We start from the raw sequence: 21,886 nt of genomic DNA, 5'->3' as shown, positions 1-21,886 counted from the left end.
TTTTTATAGTTGTGTGTTGTGAATGGATTTTGTTTGGCTTTATTTTCTCCCCAAGGTTTCATATGCCTGGCCGCAGCCAAAAACATTCACAAGTAGGGAGATAGTTGCTGTATCTACAGATCTGTAACACCCTTGATTCCTGTCATGTCAGCAGGAAAATTAGGTAGGCAGATAACACTGGAGGAGTTATTTCTGTGAGTTAATGTTAGTACTTTTTCTCCTTGAGGCCAAGATGTAAAACTGGAGTCTTTCTCTCTCACGTACACACATCTCTCCTCCTCATCTTTGCTCTAGCTGGAGACCCACACAAATTTGATCCTTTCTCTTATCATTCGAGATGTGAACATTACCCACCAGCCTCTAGGACTTTCCATGAGGCCAAGCCAAATTATCTGAGTCGTGATCTCTGTTTCTTCCCTCATCAGGAAATCCAAATGTGATTGGTAGATTTTTAAGAGTACAGGTCTAAAGACAGAGTCACTGAAGTCTTCTTAGAGAGATGTTATATTTTTAATCAAGTAAACGTTTTAATTACTAACATGCCTCCTCCCGCCTACCCGCCCAGAAACCTGCCCATGAATTTCTTCTCGTAGGTCTCCTGTGACATGGAAATGCAGCTTGCTTTTTTGAAGCCCTTGATTATAAGGGCTGAAAAACTCTTGGTAGATGTTCCCAAGGATGAATATGCTTTTTTTTTTTTTCTGAGCAACAACATTTTCCTCATTGTTTCTGTTACAGATAAAGCTTTTCTGAGCCACACTAGTTTTCTGCATTGTCTCTGGGTTTAACGAAACCAGATTTCAGAGCAGGTCTGCTTTGCTTTATAATTGGAAGTCTGCAGGAAGAAGGACCCAGCAAAGAATGAAGCAGGCTATCCCCTCCCTCCACCCTCTTCCAATTCCTCTACCTAGCTGAGAGTTCTGGTGGCCACCAGGGCCCTCATGGGTTTTACTGGCAAATGCAGTTAACCTCCTGAAATAACATACGTCCACATAAAGGGAAGAATACAGGACTAGGAAAAACACCAGACCTGGATTTTGTTCTTGTTTTGCAACCAACTAATTATGAAACTTTACGTATGCCACATGACACTCTGGACCTTAGTTTTTTCTTCTGTGAAATGGGTGGACAGGGGCTGTTGGGAGTTATATTAAATCCCAAATGCCTCTAGGGATTAGGTTAATGGGGAAAAATGAATAAAGTGGACTGAGTGGGGCCTCTCCCCTCTCATGGGTCAGCCTTGGCCTCTCGCTAATTCCATTTCCAGTGTGTGCCCAGGCACGTCACATCATCCCAGGTTTGTTTTTTTTTAAGAGAAGACTGAAACCCAGAAGTTGAAAATGCTTAGTGAAATATCTTGATTTTTCAGAAGCTGAAAATGACTATTTTGTGGACCCAACACGTCAATGGGCCAAATATGGCCCTGGGCTGAATGGTTATATGCCTCTGGATAAAACTTTCTCTAATACCCTGATACAAACAGCTTCCTACCGTAAGTGTGCAACTATACCACACATGGACAAATCACATTTGACTCTAAATAGCCAAAGCAATCCTGAGAAAGAACCAAGTTGGAGATTTTAAACTGTATGACAAAGCTATAGTGATCAAAATAGTATGGTACTGTCATAAAAGCAGACTCCATAGATCAATGGAACACACCAGAGACCAGAAATAAACCCACAAATATATGGTCCATCAATTTTCAACAAAGGAGCCAAGAATATGCAAATGCAGAAAGGTCAGTCTTTTCAATAAACGGTGCTGGGAAAATTGGACAGCCACATGTAAAAGAATGAAGCTGGACTTCTATCTTATGCCACACATAATATATAACTCAAAATGCACTAAAGACTTGAATATAAGACCTGAAACCATAAAACTCCTAAAATATAAAGAGGGGTACTCTCTAGGCATTGGCTATGGCAATGATTTTTTATATTTGACACCAAAAGACAACAAAAGCAAAAATAAACAAGTGGGACTACATCAAAATAAAAAGCTACTGCACGGCAAAGGGAAACATCAGCAAAATGAAAAGGCACCTATGGAATGAGAGAGACTATCTGCAAACCACTTACCTAATAAAAGGTTGAGAATACATAAGGAAAAAATACATATGTATTGAGTCATACAACTCAATAGCAAAAAAATCCCAAATAACCCAATCAGAAAATGGACAAAGGACCTGAATACACTTTTTTTCTAAAGAAGATATACAAATGGTCAACAGGTACATGGAAGGATTCTAAACATCACTCCTCATAAGAGAAAATCTAAACCACAATGAGATATCCCCCCACACCTGTGAGAATAGTTATTAAATTAAAATTTAACTCAAAAATGAACTTTATTAAAAACTTACCCTATAATCCTGATTTTTTTTTTTCCTTTTCAACAGATCCATGTAAACTTTGCTAGAATGTGGGAACCACTGTAATTACTCTATCTAATGGTTTACCATTATATGCTCCTTAACAGAGGACTTAGCTCAGTGTGAACAGAGTATTTATTAGTAGTGTATCAGGACATGTTTCAAATAAATATATTTTTTTGCCTTTTAATCAGAAACCCAGTAGGAGATCCCCAAAGACTTGGATTTTAATGAATAAATGTGCCTTGCCCTACATCCTCTGCTCTTGGGGCTGGTGGATAGAAATCAGGGTTTCAACATGGACTCTAACTTAAAAGGTGAACCATCATATTAAATCTCTTAGCACCACCTTTGTGGGGTCCCTGCACACGAGAAGGAAGGAGACAGTGAACATTACCTTTGGAATGCACATTGTGGGCTCGGACAGGCGAGGGTAGGTGTAGGAGCTGTATGAATGTCCCTGGGAGTGGGTTTTAAATGCACTTGCTCCGAAGGGCATCATTGGTTCCTGGAGCCCTGAACCTGACCTGGACCTCTGCCGCATGGTGGGCTGGGGGCTGGTCTGATTCAAGTACGATGACTTTGGCCTCCTATCATAGTCATCTAGGCTGGGTCCCCACTCGCTTTCGCTGAACACCAGACTCTCCTTGGAGCACCCGCTTGTCCCCGCAGTTCTGGAAGGCGTGAATTGGAATGGATAATCTAGAGGGGAACTGCTTGAGGCTCTCTGGTACTCCCACTTGAGCTCATTGTATTCACTGGGTTTGCTCAGTGAGTCCAAGTGTGTGTGATAATCAATGGGAAATCTGGCAATATCGGATTTCAAAGGCTTCATCTCAGAATAGTAGGCTTCCCCGTGTTTGGTCTTCATGAGGTGCCCATTCTGCTTGGCCGCATGGCTGCCTTTATAAAACGGATCCAGGTCGTCACCATAGAGACTCTTTTCTCGGTACTTCTCAGTGCTGTAGTCAGCAGTGGTATCGGATTCGCTGGAATACTGTGAGAAGGTGATGAAGCCATTCTCTTCCCGATGGCCTTGACTGTAGCTGGAGGCTCCCTGGTCCGGGGTGGGTGGGCTTTCTTTCCTTAGGGAATTCGAACGAGTCACAGAGATGTTGTCAAAGTCTTCTAGCAGGCCGTTGATGGAGGTTTCTTTGCACGGTTTATTTCCTCTAACGATTGTCTGGAAACAGTAAAGAAAAGGCCATTTAAAGGACCCATTTCATGCTTTCAAACTTATATTGCAATCCCACCCCTACTCCACTGAGGAACTGAGGAAAAAAAATAAAAACCCCAGGAACATCTCCTGAAAAGTGATAAAAATTGATCGTTTTGGTGGTGAAATAACTCAAATATTATATAATCTTAAATTGCAAAGTTTCCTTTACCTATCTCAATAGAGAGATCAATTAAAAATCAAAAAGCCATTTAGAAGACTATCTAAGCAATCATTGTCTTATTTACTAGTTAGGGGAAACCTCCTCCCTGGGTCCCCTTTTTAAATAATAAGCCCTAACCATCTAATGATAGCTAATTATAATTTTAAGTCTATAACTGGTTATAAAAAGCACATTATTTTTTACATTCATTATTCATATTATTTGCAAAATCAGTAAACATTGTCACTTGAGAATTAACATAACCCAGAAATGGGTGTACATTTTTTTTATCCTTTTATGGAAGTCATAAAAATTGAAGTTATTAGATTTAATAGAAAATGAAGGCATTTTCTTTTTTCTTAATAGTTTAATGTCAAATTGGTTTCAATATAACACCCAGTGCTTCTCCCCACAAGTGCCCCCCACCATGACCGTCACCCCCTTCCCTCCCTCCCCCTCCCCCTTCAGTCCACAGTGTAATTTCAATATTCAATAGTCTCTCATGATTTGTGTCCCTCACTCTCCCCAGCTCTCTTTCCCCAGGAAGGCATTTTCTGAACTGTAAGTAAGAAACAGCTTGAAGATTACTTGTGAGATTTTATTTGTAATCACATGTGATATTTTCATTAAGTATCTAACTGTAATGCTTGCTAGAGCTACACTTCTGGATCATCATGGTTGAAGGCTGGATGCTTAGTAGTTGATGTGGTTGTACTTGAATCTTAGTGACAAACTGCCGAGCCCAAATGTTCCCTTTAACAAACCGAAATAACACTAGAATACCAGGAACAGAAAGAAATCACAAACCACTTACAAAGCCAGTCAGCTGTGTCTTGACAATGACAAGGTTTGCAGCAAAATATGATGGGGGTGGATAAAAGAACAAAGAACAAAGTGTTATGACTTCAGACTTCCAGGATTTTAAGAGAAAAATACCTTTGAACAAGTAGCAATGGAGTTCAAAATCATCTCAGTATAATAGAGGATTTCAAACTAGAGGAAAAAGCCAAATTTGTCCTAGAGCATATGCTTTATAGATCAGTGCTTCTCAAAGTATCCATGGTGAAAGACATGGTTTTCTTTTTTTTTTTCCCATCCAGTCAATCCTGGACTAATACTTTTGGTCTATACCCCTTTCTTTTCAATAAACATTTGCTTTTGGGATAGTTTTAAATAAACTGAGAAGTTGCAAAGAGCATGCACAGAGCTCTCATATATTCCTTACTCTACTGTTAATATCGTGCGCTTCTATTAACTAAACTCCATAGTTTATGTGAATTTCACTAGTTTCTTTCCTCACTCTTTCAGTGTCCCATTCATGACACCTCATACTTATTTGTCACATCTCCTTAACGTTAGTCTCTTCTGGTCTGTAATAGTTTCTCAGATTTTGTTTTTGAGACCTTGATGATTTTAACAAGTAGTGCTCAGGGGTGATGCAGAATGTCCCTCAGTTGGGTATGTATGATGTTTTTCTCAAGATTAAACTGGGGTTATTGGTTTTGGAGAGGATCACCAATTTTACCACATTGTATGCAGGGTGCATACCATTAACATGGCTTACCATTGATGATGTTGACCTCAGTCTCCTGGCCCAGGTAGTGTTTGCCAGGTTTCCACACATAATGTTACCTTCTGCTTCCTTTGCCACTTTCTCTACTTCACCCTTAGAAGTAAGTCACTCTACCTTGAGAGGTGTATCTACATAAAGTATATAGAATTCTTCTGCACAGAAGACTTGCATTTTCTCATTCATTCATTCATTATGTTCATTTATTTATTTTTGAAAGGGGGTGGAGAGAGTGAGAGCACGAGTGAGCAAGAGTGAGCATTCGTGCATAAGCAGGGGAGGGGCAGACAGAGAAGGAGACACAGAATATGAAGCAGGTTCCAGGCTCCGAGCTGTCAGCCCAGAGCCCAATGCAGGGCTTGAACCCACAAGTTCATGGCCTGAGCCAAAGTTGGATGCTTAACTGACTGTGCCACCCAGGTGCCTCCCTCTAATTTATTATTTATTTATTTATTTATTTATTTATTTATTTAATCAATCATTTAGTGTGTCAGTATGGATGGAATCATGGATTTTATATTTTGGGTTATAATCCTAAACTACATTTTTGTTTTATTTTGTTTCGGTGCTCTAATTGTTCCAGCTTTAGTTATTAAGAGTCCTTTCAGATTGGGTGCTCTGTCACTTTGACAAGAACCCTTCCTTTTATTTTTTGAGCCCTTTCTTACTGTCTGGCACTGTAAGATGCTCTAGGCTCATTTTGTAAATTCTCTGCCCTTGCCCTAATATCAACCATTTCTCCAAGGGACCTTGGTTCCTTTTACTGGAGAGTGATATTAGAAACTATCTGGATGCTGGTGTGTTCACTGCTACTGGGGTGTCACTGTTTCAGGCCATCTCAGTGAACAGAGTTAGGCAATACATATATATACCCTTCTCAAAGTATGCACATATATCAATAGATATATATATCTATCCATCTTTATCTGTATTAAGCTAAACATGAATTCACACTGTGGTCTCTGAATCTAATCTAGTACCACATGATTCTTTGTGCTTGCCTCTTATTTGTCTGTAACCCCTCTCTCTAATGGTGAAAACCCTGTACCCCTTCAACTGCCATTCATTTAAGTATTCAACCCCAGCATACATATATAGCAATTTCAGAATTATTATCCTACACGACCATAGAAAACAACTTTGCCAGCTAGAGTACCATGTTTAGTATAGTTCTTTTCAACTTTGGTCTTACAGTTTCCATTCAAAGCCCTGTTTCCAACATTACTTAAGTTAGTGTCTTTCCCCCACACCATCTTCAATGAGGTTATATCACACATGTGTAATAGTTAAATTATTTTCTCAGTCTTTACTCCATCCTGGGATCCTCTGATCTTCTGAATTGGCTTAAAAATTACTCTTTGTGTTGGAAAGTTCTATGGATGTTGACACATGCAAGGCATCATGTATTCACCATTATAGGGACATACAGATTAGTTCCACATACCCCCACTCCTTGAAATCTCCTGCACTTCCCTTGGTTAGACACTATCTCTTACCCAAGCTTTTGGTATACTACTGATCTGTTTTCTATTGTTATAGTTCTGCCTTCTCCAGAATATTATATGAAAGGAATAAAACAGTCTAGAACCTTTTTGTCTGGCTTCTTTTATTCACTATCATGTACTTAAGGTCAATCCAGGTTATTCTGTGAATCAATAGTCTAATTATTCCAGATTTTCTTTTTAAATCATTGAATAATATTCCATTATATGGAATTTTATGGTTATTTGTGGAGGCAGGGTATAAGTGGATATACCACCACCAAATACGTGATGTTCTATTTGGCGATATCCCAGAGAGAAAGGGTAAGTAGCCAGGAAAAGGAAAGGAGGAAATGGACATCTTTTTAATGCATTTAGTATGAATGTTAGTAACTCATCCTCAAAAATGTCAAGTCCATTTGAGTAGCTTTCTCGTGCATTTTAGTTGTATCTTACCTGTTTATTATTATTTCTCTTTCTACTTGCTCAAGGTGCTCTTTATAATTTTTTTTCTTTTAGAGAGAGAGAGAGCACAAGAGGGGGAATTACAAATTCTATCCATCTTAAACAATATTTCAGCTAATCTTTCTTATCTGCCTTCCCATCTCTGAATACATGAAATATTCAGGTTTGGGATCACAGAATCACTTCCAGTATTTTAATGTTGGAAGGAATCTAGAGGTCAGGTAGGTATCCTCCTTCCTTTACTGAGTGACACTAAAACTCAGAGTTGACTTTGCCCACAGATACATAACAGACTTGGGATTCAAACCCAAATTCTCTCCCTTCCAGTCCAGCATGCTCTCGGTCTGTCTCTCAAATCAAAGTATGGCTGACACACAATGAATGTCATATTACTTTCGGGCTGGTCTAGCTCTATTTCCAAGGTACTCTTCAGACCCATTTGAATGAAACAAAATAGCACCACTTGTCAATGCAAAGGTTTGGTGTGTGACATCATAATCCATCAAAAATAAGTCAATAAAATGCATATTTTCTATTGTACACTCTATCCCCTAGCAATAGTTGTTCAGTTTATAGCATATGGACAATTCTTGGTTCTGGTCTCAAGTTCAGCCACATGTGCTATGTGATTTTGTTTTGTCCTTCTTCATCACCTATTCTCCAATTTATAAAAAGGATACTATCACTTGATATTGATTGCTATCCATGAATTGTAGAGGCTGATGGAGGGAAGGGTTACATAGAAGTTTTGAAGCATACTAATGTATGCACCGCCTTTGGGGGGACACAAACTTGTCAATCTGAAATGAGTTTGAAACATTAAGCACAACTCCTCAATTACAGCATGTTAAAATGTGAAGATTATACAGTAAAGAAAAGATTAGAGAAGAGACTAAAAATCTTGGAAAGTTTTCAGGGAGGGGAGAATTGTGAGCTAGGTCCAGGAGGAAATAATGGATATACTTGGATGTGAAAAAAGAAAAAAAGAGGTAATTGCCAGCTCATCACTTGCTAAATGATTGAGACACAGAGATGATCAGAATATGTTAAGATGCTACCATCTTTGAGGCTATGTGGATAATTGGGATAACAGAAGAAATGGTTCCCCACTCACATCAAATTAGCATTTCAATCACTTGTCCTTTGGAATTTATATCCAGAGAACCTGTTAGTTCATGTTCAGCAAATTAATAAATGGCTATGATGGGGCTGAACTATCAGTTTTAGGAATTCACAACCCAGGACACAGATATTTAGAAGGGAAAGAATCCTTCCCTGTGTGATTCTTTTGTGATCAGAGCATTGTTGACTACTTCCTTTGAAACTGCAGATACCATGTCTGCACTCATAAGTCTAAGAGGAGAAACCTAACAGAGGACCATAGGGAGGGGGAGAGGGAAAGAGAGTTGGGGAGAGCGAGGGACACAAATATGAGAGACTATTGAATATTGAAAACTAACCCAAGGACTGAAGGGGAAGGGGGAGGGGAGGAAGGGGGTGATGGTCATGGAGGGGGGCACTTGTGGGAAGAGGCACTGGGTGTTATGTGGAAACCAATTTGACAATAAACTATTATAAATTAAAAAAAACTGCTGAGTCCTTTAAATCTTCCAGTTTTCCCACTAAAATGCTCCAATTTCATTAATAAGCTGAATGGGCAAATGTGAAACTCAGTCACTTTGTTTCTGAGGAATACTTTATTTCTGAGAAATGAATTTAGTTGTCACAAAGAGGCACCCACCTACCTATCATCTATCAATGTATTCATCCAACCTGCTATCTATATACCCACCCCCAACCATAGAATAACACTGAAAGCTATAATGGAGATCTATAATATGTCTATATCCATACTATCTGTAAATATATTTTTTTAATGACTAAGGGATAACATAATCAAGGCCTATTTCGAAGAGTCTTTTTTTTCCTCCTTAGCCTTGCTATGAATATACATTTGGAAAATGAAATACCAACCAATCATAAACAACTATTTTCCAATTTAGTTCCCCAAGGAAGTTCATTTAGATTTTTATGGGAGATTAGAGGGTCACTGTTTTAAGACCTGAATTAATCTGTGACGTCAGAATTGGGAAGTCTGTTTCTGTGCACTTGTCACTGCATACCCAAAGACATATGTTCAGTTTACATGCAGATTATAGAGGTAAACTCAATGAACAGAATTCTATGTATTTGTTGATGTGGAAGGAGGAGGAATATTAGTACTGTTATGAGCTAAATGCTATTTAGAAGAAAAAATAAAGATTATCATTGAATAAGAAACACTTTTAAAAACAATGTAGTTTTTTTATCCTCGTTTTGAATCAGGCTTATAGCACTTACCAGCTGTGTGACAGTGGCCAAGTTACCTAACATTTTATGCCATGGTTTCTTAATCCATAAAATGGCAAAAATAAGCCTTAGGCTCATTAGGTTAACATGACTTAATAAAATAACGTGTAAAACAGTTGGCATGATTCCTGGCATACAGTAAGTACTAATAAATGGTAGTTGTTTAACTATTTTTCATGTTAAAGTGTACTTTAAAATTAAGTTGATAATAATTTAGGAAAAAAAGAAAGATGCAAACAACAGAATAAATAAATCTCAGCTTTATACAATGGAAGGGAAAGAAATAATGTTTTAGACTTTTAAAAACAATTATTAGGGAGTGCCTGGGTGGCTCAATCAGTTAAGTGTCTGACTTCAGCTCAGGTCATGATCCCACGGTCTGTGGGTTCAAGCCTGTGTCAGACTCTGTGCTGACAGCTTATAGCCTAGTAGAGCCCGTTTCACCTTCTGTGTCTTCCTCTTTCTCTCTCTGTCCTTTGCCTGTTTGTACGCTGTCTCTCTCTCAAAAATAAACATTAAATTTTTGAAAGAATGATTATTAATAACTTAAAAAACAAACACAAATCTCCTGAGTTTAAAGATATACCTTTAATGATTACAATTGTTATATATATCAAATAAATATTCCTTATTATTTATTAAAAATGGAATACTTTCAAATCATGATCAGCACTCTTGGGATCTTTCTTAAAAATGCCTAAGTCCTAAAAATTATCAAAATTAGACTTTCAATTATTTACACTGAAAGATATGTATGGAAAAGGAAAATTCGTAGAAATACAGTAAAATATTCACAGTGGTCATCTCTAAGTGGGGGAGATGAAGGGTGACAGAGATTTTAGACCTGTGCTTCTCAAATCTTAATGTGCATGCAAATCGCCTGAGGATCTGTTAGAGGAAGATTCTGATTCAATAGGTCTGAAGAGAGGGCTGGGATTCTGCACCGTGAATGGGCTCCTAGGCAGAGATAAATGCTGTTGGTCTGTTGTTCATGTTGTGTACTCACTGAGGTTAGCGTATTTTCTATATTTTCTACAACTAGGGTACTTTTATAATAAAACACAGTAAACTGACATTGACTTTTCAGTATAATACAATTCAGGATTTTATATATTTGTGTGTGTGTGTATATATATATATATATATATAGCATTAAATAGATTTTTATTAACTATATAGTATATTAAATATGTATATCTATAAAACTTATCTGTGTACATATATATAGCATTGCATATATATGTATTGTGTTAAAATTATTTGATGTTACAGTTGGCTGCTGAGAGCTACACTGTTCAATATTTTCCTGTTCTCTATAAAGGTGAAATATTTCTTATGTTTAACCAGAATGAATACTTTGACAGATTTCACTATTTTGGCACAACCTGCTTCTATAGTATCATGATCTTACTATAAGGCTATAAATCTTAGAGTTATTGATGAATAAAATTTGAGTACTATGGAAGTGAAAGTGTGGTTGCAGACATTTGAAAAGAAGACAATTTTATCTATAACAAAAACAAAACAAACAGAAACCCAAAGACACTATAATAGCAGGCTATGAAAGGAATGGTCTTTCTTGGATCTCCTTGTTAGCCTTTGGAGATGTTTACAGATGGTGTAAATGTATTATTCTTAAAGGGAACATATGCTTTTCTCTCTTTCAGTGAAAACTATTTAGTCAGTGTTAACAAGCAGGAACTTGCAAAATGTAAATATCTATTAGAAATAAGTTGTTGACCTGCCTAAAAAGAATAGAAAAAAAAAAGAAGGGTTTGGTAACCTTATTTAATCAGGAAGACCAGTGAAATTAGAACCGAGGTAATATTTGTTTCCCTGACACAGGTTTCACTTTAAGGAATCATAAACAGCAAAGCAACAATAATGAAATCCAAATATGCAGAATTTTACAACACAGTTTAACTAAGCTTCAAAATGTAAGAACTACTATTTATGGCTGTCAGTATCCGATGTTTATTAAAGCAAGATTGTGCAGTTTTAGGGATCAATAATATAACTGCAAGAGTATTGGTGAACTTCATGCTGCGGAACAGCCAGGCATTAAAAATCAATGCAACCCAATCTATTTGAGGTTGACACCCTGGTTCTCATTGTCTTTCCATTGTGCCTGGACCAGCTCTGCGTCTGCTCTCTTGTTGACAGCGGCCATATTTCATGGTGCTCCTTCCCCAGGCTGCTGGCCAGTGATAAGCTATAATGGATCTGTCCGTAAGACCAGCTGTCTCCCCTTGTACTGAGGAAGAGATGAAAAAGTGCCTCTGCTCTCACAGACTGTATTAACCTTGACAATAATGAAGTGTGTAATTAACAGCTTTGCCCTAATAAGACCTTGCCTTTTTAAAAAAAACAATGTCTTCCATCCTCTTTAAGAATGTGTTTCACTTTTGTCTTTCTGGGAAAACACTTCTCAGGAAGCAGGTCAATAAGCTAAACATTCCCATGACTCAAGAACAAATCAAGACTCTCTCATAAAGTATCTACTTTTAACAATTTATCTGCATCTCATGCTGTTTGCAGAGAATCAGTTGCCTTGTTTTTATTAAGGAATGTGGTTGGAAACAGCTGTGTATATAAGAACAACAAACATATCTGACATATTAGAATCCTATGGCAAGAAATGCTAATTCTCAGCTGGATTTTCATACACCAGAAGACTCAGATCTTCAATTTTCTTTCAGTTTCCTACATATGTCTTTTTTTTTTTTGTAATCACAGGGGGTAGGGCTAATTGGATGAGTAGGTGGAATCCCATATTCCTGGAAAATGTGAGAATAAGGGCAGAACATCTTCAAGGGGCAGCAGGGAAGTGGATTTTTCTGTTTAAAATTTTTTTAATGTTTGTTCATTTTTGAAAGACAGAGTGTGAACAGGGGAGGGGCAGAGAGAGAGGGAGACACAGAATCTGAAGCCGGCTCCAGGCTGAGCTGTCAGCACAGAATTTGACACAGGGCTCAAACTCACAGACAAAGAGATCATGACCTGAAGTCAGACACTTAACTGTGCCACCCAGCAGGGTGTGGATTTCTAATCATTGAGCTTTTCAGTAAATATGTAATGTTCATATAGAATCCAAATAAGTCAATTCCTTTACCACATAAACATTATGTTTTGCACAAATTATAATAAAGCTTAATGTATCTTAGAATCACTCTGTGAATTTAGTAAAAGGCAAGATTCCTCATTAACTGGAAAACAGTCTGTTTGCCATTTTTCTCTGCCTCGTTAAACACAGTGAATCTAACACACTTAGTGACCAGTCCCATACAAGGATAATCCCTAAAGCAGACTTTCTACTTATTGTTAATCTGGCAAAGCAAATGCAGTTTATAGCCCTGATTCTTGCTGCTTAGAATGTAAAGCAGTCAGGCTGAAATCAACTGAAGTCAGTTTGATCAGAGGTAATAGAAGTGTTCCATGGATGGGTTCAAGGTTGGTTTGAGACTAAGAGTGTTATAGCTCAGGGAATTTAACTACTATTTACTTGGGGTTTTCTGGTTTAGAGTTTAGGTAGTAATGGAATGGGTCTATGGAAGTACCTCTACTCATTGATTTATTCATTTACTGAAACAAAAAATTGTTTCTAAGGGCAGGAAGCACTTTGAGATGAGACAGAATTCCACCATGTATTTCTTAACTTGGATAGTACATGTAAGAATTTAATATTATTCTTTAAACTTCTCATGTGCATTATTCACATCTTAGCCTGGGTTCCTCAAAAGCAGAGCTGAGGCAAAGGCCAGCACATGAGTAGTTTATTTTGGAAAATGAGGTCAGGAAGAGAAAGGGGAAGCCAATTCAATGGTATGTTATCAAGCTGACCATCTGTGGACAATTGGGGCTAAGTTTCCTGAAGACTGTGAATCTGTCTCAGAACTGGCCCCTCATGGAATGAAGATGGAAAGATTCATTGGACTGCTCCCACCTTCTGTGTCAGAATGGCTGAGGGGACTCCTACGTGCATCCCACAAGGTGGCAGTGAAGAAACTGGCATGTCCAAAAGCAAAGGTAAGTGGTACAATGGGGGCGAGGAGTGAAAAAGACTGGCCTAAAAGACGTGAGATGGGACACAAGTGGCATCCAGTATATCCGTTTTAGACATAGATTTCACAATAAAAATATTAAAAGTGAAAATAGATAGGGCCCCCTTCTCATAAACCAATGTGCATGGATATGGGCATGCTTGAATGATGTGGCAGGTATGCTAGGTGGCCACCACAATGAGTACTCCTCTTCCATTGTGTAAAGGATTTGCTGCAAAGCTATTCCTAGCCAGGACCACATTTCCCAGCATGCTTTGCATCTAGACAGACTATGGGACAATTCTCACCCACAAAATGGGAACAGGATGTGATATGTATCCCTTCCAGGCCAATGCTACAAAGAAATGCCTTTTCTTCTCTTTATTCTCCTGTCTCTAGATGAATGGAGAAGACCTGGCAGGATCCTATCAGTTGCTAGGGGATGCCAGGCCACATGGTAGAATCTTCATTGCTGAATGACCACATGGGATACCATCCTCTGGTTAGGAAAATCCACATTAGATATTAGGTGAATGAGAAATACATTTCTGTTTTGTTGACCTTATTTAATACTAAGCTGTATGGGTTAATATGTCACAGTAGCTGGAATACCTTAACATAATAATAATAATAATAATAATAATAATAATAATAATAATAATGATTATAGTGAATATACAATTAGAATGCAGACCAGGAATTAAAGAGGTCAGTAGGGACAGACTTGATCTTGAATTTCCTATCATGTGTGTCCACACTGACTCTCTATAACTGGCATCAGTCATGGGGCACAGGACATCCACACCAGCTCCGGGAATACCAAGGGAAGCAATGTGAGTTATGAAACTTAACTTCACCTTCCAAAATTAACCCACATACAAGCCTTTGCCTCAGCTCTGCTTTTGATGAACCCAGGTTAAGACATGCCTATAGCACACAGAAAGCTTAAAGAATAGTATTAAATTCTTACATGTACATGCACTGAGATTGTCCTGGCAGAAGAAATGACACTGAGTACCTAAGTCCTGAGAAAGAGCACTGAGAGCTGTAAATAGAGGGATTTATATCAGCTTGATTTTAGGTATCAATAAGACAGTGACCATATCTGAGCAAATGTGAACTCTATGACCCCACTCTTGAGTCTGAGATGGCCATACAATGGCTTAGACAATGGAGAATGGGCTTAAGTGACATTATACCAATTCTTAGTCTGGGCTATCAGAAGTCTTGTCGGCTGCTGCCCTTTCTGTTCCCTGCCTCTTCCAGGTGAACATGCTTGGACTGGCCCACTGGAAGACCAGAGATGAACCATCCTTGATCAGCCAACCCCAATCCACACATGTACCCCCTTCCTCCATGCTGGCTGGGACAGGAAGACACAGAAGAGGAGGTTTGAAAGCTAGGAGCTGGGGCCATTTATACTAGAGCAGGTAAATCAGGCTGCCAGAGGAAGAAAGGCTTGTGTGCCTATGGGCAGGGATGGTAATTCTTAATGTGGCCAGAGCACAAGGCATTTGTATGAACAGAATTTCATTAGAGATGAGTCCTGGGGTGGCAGGCTTCTCTTAAGAGGGAATAATCAGAAAGCCGTTCTCCATCTGCTTTTGCCCACAAAAGGATGAGTCGTATGGAGTACTAACAAGGGCATGGCTAAGGATTATCTTTAGTTGCTTTTAGTTTCTTATGGCTAAAATTATTTGAAATTGGCATAGCTTCATGGTTAGAATTTTGGTTCCACTTACATAGACTATTAAAAAAAATCAGTCAAAAGTGGGCATTTTGGCAATTGTGCAGTTTTCTATCATCATTTAAAAAATCTTAGGCCATTAGATAATGAGGATGCTGTAGCGAATTTATGTCATCTGTAAGTTAAGGTGTCTGTCCCTTCATGTTCTAAGATTTGTTTTATTCCATCTTTTAAAAGTCTTTAAGGATTCATATGTTTCAATATATCAAGAACTTTAAAAATGCAGCCACTAGAAAGTGTAAAATTAAATATTGACTTGCATTATATTTCCATTAGACAGCATTAATCTAGAGTGGGAGATGGCAGGCAAGCTATGGTCTGTAGGCTAAATCCAGCCTGTTTCTGTAAATAAGTCTTACTGGAACACAGCCACATGCATGTGCTTATGTATAGCACATGGCTGCTTTGGTGCCACAATAGGCAGATTTGAGGGATTTGTGACAAAAACCACATAGTCCATGACTCTTCACACAAAAAGTCTGCTGACTCTTGATCTAGAGTGTCACCAGTTGCACCAGTTCCTTTTTGGGGGAAATATTGTTCTGGTATTTGATTCATAAGCTGAAGAAAGAAAGAGAGAGAGGGAGAGAGAAATGAAAGAGGGAAGGAAGAACAGAGGAAGGAAGGAGGGAAGGAAGGAAGAGGGAGGGAGAAAGAAAGGGAGAGAGAAGAAGGGAAAGAAGGGAGAAAGAAAGAAAGGGAAAGAAAGAACAAAAGAAACAGAGGAAGGAAGGGTGGGAGGAAGGGAGGGAGGGAGGAAGGAAGAGAGAAAAGGAAAAAGGGAGGGAGGAATGAAGGGAAGAAGGGAGGAAGGGAAAAAGGGAGGGAGGAGCAAGGAAGAGAGGAAGGGAGGAAGAGAGAAAGAAAGGAAGGGAGGGAGTGAGGAGGAGAGAGAAAGCTTCCGGGTAAGTTGGGTATTGCTATTTGTCAGCGGGATAGGGTTACTTGGCACCAAAAAAGCACTTGGTTCATTTATAATCTGTGATTCTATAGCAGAAGGGGACATGAAACACAGGTCTTCCACTCCTGAAGCAATTTTATTTGTGAGTCAAGGCACCTGACTAGAATAAGAGATTGTGTCCTGTTCTCAAAGGAATTTTCAAGCAGCAGCAATCAGAGATGCAAGCTGCTTGGGTTCCTGTTCACTGTTGGGCATTGCAGATATGATGGCATAAACAAAAGCTGAGCACCCTCCACGTAGGATCTGGGCTTTAAATAATTTGTGAGATCAATGAAATGCCTGTCAATATTCCATGAATGGGCTCAAAAGAGCTTCTAGTCACTAATATTGACTGAAACACTGTGTGCCAAGACAATTACAAGGGTTTCCCCCATACTTCACCCTCCCAAGACCCTGAAGTAGGTGACGTTATTACCCCTTTGTACAGAGAAGGGAAATGAGGCTCAGAGAGGCCAAGCAATGGGCCCAGTATACTCAGCTGGTAGGTTACCGCCTCGCAATATATATGAACATCACAGCACTGCCCGCCAGCATCCTCAACTTGAATCTCTGAGGCTGTGGGAAAGGAAGCACAGCACCCAGGGACAAGCTCCACCTACTCTGTGATGCCATGAGAGGAACATAAGTACACCCCACGACAAGGGAATGTTAAATATTTCCAGAAAGGAAAGAGATTTAAGACTTGGGGATTATGGGAATTGAGGGGGAAACAAGTTGACTGCTCTTTGGAATAGTTAGCCTTTGGAGCAACTTCAAAATTCTGTCACCACAACAAAGGAAACATCTCGTTACATTGCAGTTGCTCAAGATTCTGACATTTAAAAATTTAATAGCCAACAAAATGTGTAATGTACACATCTATTGCTGCCCTACGCTTGTAAAAACACACCAACTAGTTACATGATTCTTGAAATATTGCACATATGCAATGTCAAATGTCAAAATTTTTTTTGCTTGCTTATATGATATAAAGATGCACAAGGCATATTTATCTTTTCATTTAATAATTATTTGTTAAGGGTATTGCCCTCACAGACCTCACATTCAAACAAGGGAGGGGGTGGACATTAAAAAAGCTTAATAAGTCAACTACAGTTCGCCTTTAGTTAACATTCTATTTCCAGAGACTTCAGTCGTCTCTTCTACTAGATCTCCAAGGGCATATTTATTTTAAATTTGGTCAACAAAATTTTACCTTCGAGTGTTCAAAACTCAAGATTTTTTTCCACCTGACATTTTAAGGAATTTTACTAAACATGAAAATTATCTCTTCAAGGCGTGATAAATGTTAAGAAACTTGTTAATCTGGAAGTAAAACTGCTAAGCACCTAAATAACATTTGAGACTAAAAAGTTGGTATTGTAGTTATGCACTTAATATTTCAGAGATGGACTGGTCTTAGATGCCAAGAAGAAATTAAGCTCCAGGTGGGAAAAAAGTTAAATATTAAGTCATTAAATATTAAGTCAGCTTTACCAAACATTCCTCCTCTTAGTCATTCATTTCTCTCCCATGATTGAAGTCACAACGATGATGATTACTTCCAGGGGAAGATGTTCACTGGCAAGAGGCCCAAGTGAATTTTGTGGGTGATGAAAATGTTCTTTATCTTCATCTGGGTCGTGGTCCCATGAATACATACACATGTAAAACCACTGCAAGCTGGACATTTATGATCTATCTTTTATGTAAATTACTCTTTTGTTAAAATACATGGGGTGGCACAAAACCAAGTGGTTGTCTTTTCCAGCAAAGGTGTGGCATCCTTGGGCAGCCTCAGCAAAAGCGGCACAGTGGATATACCCCAGAGTTTGCCAGGTGTTGGCAGGTAGGGTCAATAAGGCTACAATGGGGGATGGACTATGCAGTTTAAGTTGGAAGGCAATTAATAAAGAAGGGGGCTGACAGGAAAGCATCATTCGGTAGCACTGGAAGACTGAAGGTCCAAGGGAAGAAGAATGAGTCTTGTGGGACACTGAGTGGGCGACTTTGAGTGGGTGACTGAGTCAGAGAGGAGGCAACTCTGATCAAAGATAGCTTTGATATCACTGCCGGGGCGCCTGGCTGGCTCAGCTGGTTAAGCGTCTGACTCTTGATTTTGGCTCAGGTCATGATCTCATGGTTGGATTGAGGCCTGAGTCGGCCTCCATGCTGGTAGCTTGGGATTGTCTCTCTCCGCCCCTCACCGGCTTGTGTGTGTGCATACACTTTCTTTCTCAAGATAAAATAAGCTTTAAAAACTTAAAAAAGGTGGGGGGGGCACCTGGGTGGCTCAGTAGGTTAAGCTTCTGACTTCGGCTCCAGCCATGATCTCATGGTTTGTGAGTTTGAGCCCTGCATCTGGCTCTTCACTGACAGCTCAAAGCCTAGAGCCTGGAGCCTGTTTTGGATTCTGTGTCTCCCTCTCTTTCTGCCCCTCCCTTGCTCATACTCTATCTTTCTCTCTCTCTCAAAAATAAAAAAATTAAAACTTAAAAAAAAGATGTGTTACTATACACCAAATATTCTAGTAACTTAGCAAATGCCAAAGAAATAATGCTATTATAACTTGGGAGGCTGTTTTCATCCTTAATTTCTTTACCTTTCTGATTAGTGGAGTCTAGTGCCGTTCTGCCTGCTAACTTGGCTCACCCAGAAAAACCTGGAAGACTGTGAGGCTTTCCTTCTGTACAGCAGAGGTGCTAAATCATTTCTTTGATTTATATACGCTATGTACAAGATAAAATAATGTGATTTCTCTTTTCTTTTGCAAAATGCAATCCCTTTTTCCCCAAAGGTATCCAACTGTCCATCCAACCACCCTTCCATCTATTCCAAATATAAGGCCATTCACATTTAAAAGCTTTCATCTCTTCGAAACTCAATGGCAGGTTTAAGAATGCACTGGGAGGTTTTCCAGTAGCTGAGTCAGTGAGAGATCCCGCTTTACCTGGCAGTTTCCAACACAGTGGCTCCCAGCGCGAGCTGCACACTGGTCACCTGGGGGGTGGTGCTGCCCAGGCCTCTCCCCACACCAATCACATCTTGGGTGGTTGTTCTGGGGGGTCAGGAATTTCTAAGGCTCCCCAGGGGGGTCCAATATGCAGCCACATTTGGGAACGACACTGCTAACAGACTGTGTCCCCATGCTCCTCAGAGTGCTCAGCCCAGCAGCCTGTGACACACCTGGACGCCCATTGGGACTCCAGGTTCTCAGCCCCCTTGTCCAGATCTATGGAATCAGAATTTGCATTTTAACAAAAATTCCAGGGAATTCATGTAGACACTCAGGTCTGAACAGCACTGGTAGACCATTTGCCTGTGATCCCCTTTTCATGACTCAAATGATTTCAGTCCAACAGAGATTTTGAGAGTCAGTTGATTCTCTGTGTGAGAAATACACACATACACATGTAGATATATATACACATATCTAAATAAGCGAATGATAGATCTACAGATATATATTCTCAAAAGAAAAAATACTCTTTAGTCATTAAACCCAGATTAGTCAGGTCATTTCTTTGTTTTATATGTATATATAAAGAAACTTCTCCCAAACAGAAAGGGGGAAGTGACTGGGGTGTAAACTAAGGGCAGCTCTGGGGTATACGGTTCCTAGAACCTGTTCTATGACTTCAGTGTTAGAGCATATTTATCCCATGAGGTCTGTTCAAACAATCCCTGAGGGAACATTTAAGGCTAGAATGCAGGAGTCTGAAAAGAGTTTACTGGATAATCTTGTTCACTCATTCGAGGATATTAATAGAACAGCAAGAGCTCTTGCACCAGCACAAAGAGATAATCATCCATTTCTCTCCTCTACGTGGGATGCCAGCTCCGGGAACAAGTTTTAAAGGGACTTTACAACTCCTCTTCTCTAAGTATATCTTAGATGAGGCTGGACACACACACACACACACACACACACCCCAAAATAGACTCAAACAACATCTTTCCTTTTTCCATCAATCGAGTTTCACATTAGGAACAGATATAACAAAAAGATACTCAAGAAGCATGAAATCCAGTCCGGCTTTTGCCCTAGGAACTTTCTTGATGACACAGTTCAATAATGTCATCCCTGTCCCCACAGAAAGGCCTCATAAAACTTTAATTTGCAAATAAGAGAAAGCTTTGCTTTCTTATAGGAAAGACTTTCTCCAACTTCCTTTTCCTATGGATAAAAGCTTACCATTTTTTAATGTTTATTTATTTTTAAGACAGAGAGTGAGAGCGCACGAGGGGCAGAGGGAGAAGGAGAAACAAAATACGAAGAAGGCTCAAGGCTTTGAGCTGTCAGCACAGAGCTGGACTTGGGCTCAAACCATGAACCATGAGATCATGACCTGAGCCAAAGTCGGACGCTTAATCGACTGAGCCACCCAGGTGCCCCATGGGTAAAAATTTTGTAACGACTAGATTCCCAGGAAGCTTGAAATAAAATCAAATTTATAGCTGAACTGTTGATTATGTTCATGTGTGAGGTTTGCACGTTTGTGCTTTTTCACTGTCTTTCCTCTCTTCCATGATTTATATTTTTCTGGATCCTTAATCTTTTATTGTATTTATAATTTGCCTAATTTTTATTATGCAGGGTTTCATTGTGTCTTAGTGCCAGTGCTTTTTTGGGAACAAAGTAGTTTTTTAAAAAAATTCCTCTCAATCTCCAGTTCTAGTGTTTAACCTTCCTTTCTTACAAAACACATTTAAATCATTCTCTATAAGTTTTAAGTCTCTTAACCCTACCCAGCACACTGGAGCAAGGTCGTCAGTTAGGATCTTGTTTTTACTCATTAAGAAAAACTAGCCTCGGAAAACAAGAGAGACCTAATGGAGAACCAGGGGGAACAGAGGAGGGAGAGAGAGTTGGGGAGACAGAGGGATGCAGAACTTGAGAGACTATTGAAAGCTGAGAATGAACTGAGGGTTGGGGGGGAGGGGGAGGGGGGAAGAGAGGTGGTGGTGATGGTGGAGGGCACTTGAGGGGAAGAGCACTGGGTGTTGTATGGAAACCAATTTGACAATAAAATATTATGGAAAAAAATAAAATAAAATAAAATAAAATACATACAGAACTATTAAAAAAAAAAGAAAAGAAAAGAAAAACTAGCCTCTTGCACAGAAGGAAAATGTAATACAAAGCTGACATTAGAGGTGGCTCAAGGAGCTTTCAAAAATCCTTATGCCCAGACTGTACCCAAGAACAAATACGTAAGGACCTCTGAGGTGAGGCTCAGGCATCAGCATTTTAAACCTTTCCCAGGGGATTCCAATGAACAGCCGATGTTGAAAATCAGTGTCCCAGGGGATGTTTCTTAACGTCTACCATTAATGCAAATGCCCTAGGCATTGAGTTAATTTGCAGACTCTAATTCAGCAGGTCTGGCAAGAGGCCCAGTATTCTGAATTTCTTTTTTTTTTTTAAGTTCAATGTTTGTTTATTTATTGAGAGTGAGAGAAAGAGAGAGACTGCAAGTACGTGCACGAGGTGGAAAAGGGTGGAAGGGGAGAGAAAATTCCAAGCAGGCTCCGTGCTGA

The 21,886-nt window shown here is 39.3% G+C and overlaps 1 protein-coding gene across 2 annotated transcripts in view; it reads right to left on the bottom strand.

Moving 5' to 3' along the window:
- PAK5 (p21 (RAC1) activated kinase 5) overlaps nucleotides 1-21,886 on the bottom strand; it is a 281,523-nt gene that overhangs the window by 36,566 nt on the left and 223,071 nt on the right. For both annotated transcript variants that reach the window (XM_029917126.1, XM_029917127.1), the window contains exon 4: nucleotides 2,772-3,557. In XM_029917126.1, the coding sequence (XP_029772986.1) occupies nucleotides 2,772-3,557 (786 nt within the window). The remainder of the gene's footprint in view (nucleotides 1-2,771; nucleotides 3,558-21,886) is intronic.

The sequence above is a fragment of the Suricata suricatta genome, chromosome 12 (genome assembly GCF_006229205.1).
Source record: "Suricata suricatta isolate VVHF042 chromosome 12, meerkat_22Aug2017_6uvM2_HiC, whole genome shotgun sequence".
In the NCBI taxonomy this organism is placed as follows: domain Eukaryota; kingdom Metazoa; phylum Chordata; class Mammalia; order Carnivora; family Herpestidae; genus Suricata; species Suricata suricatta.
Note: the sequence above shows the minus strand (reverse complement) of the source record. Positions and strands in the feature narration are given on the sequence as shown.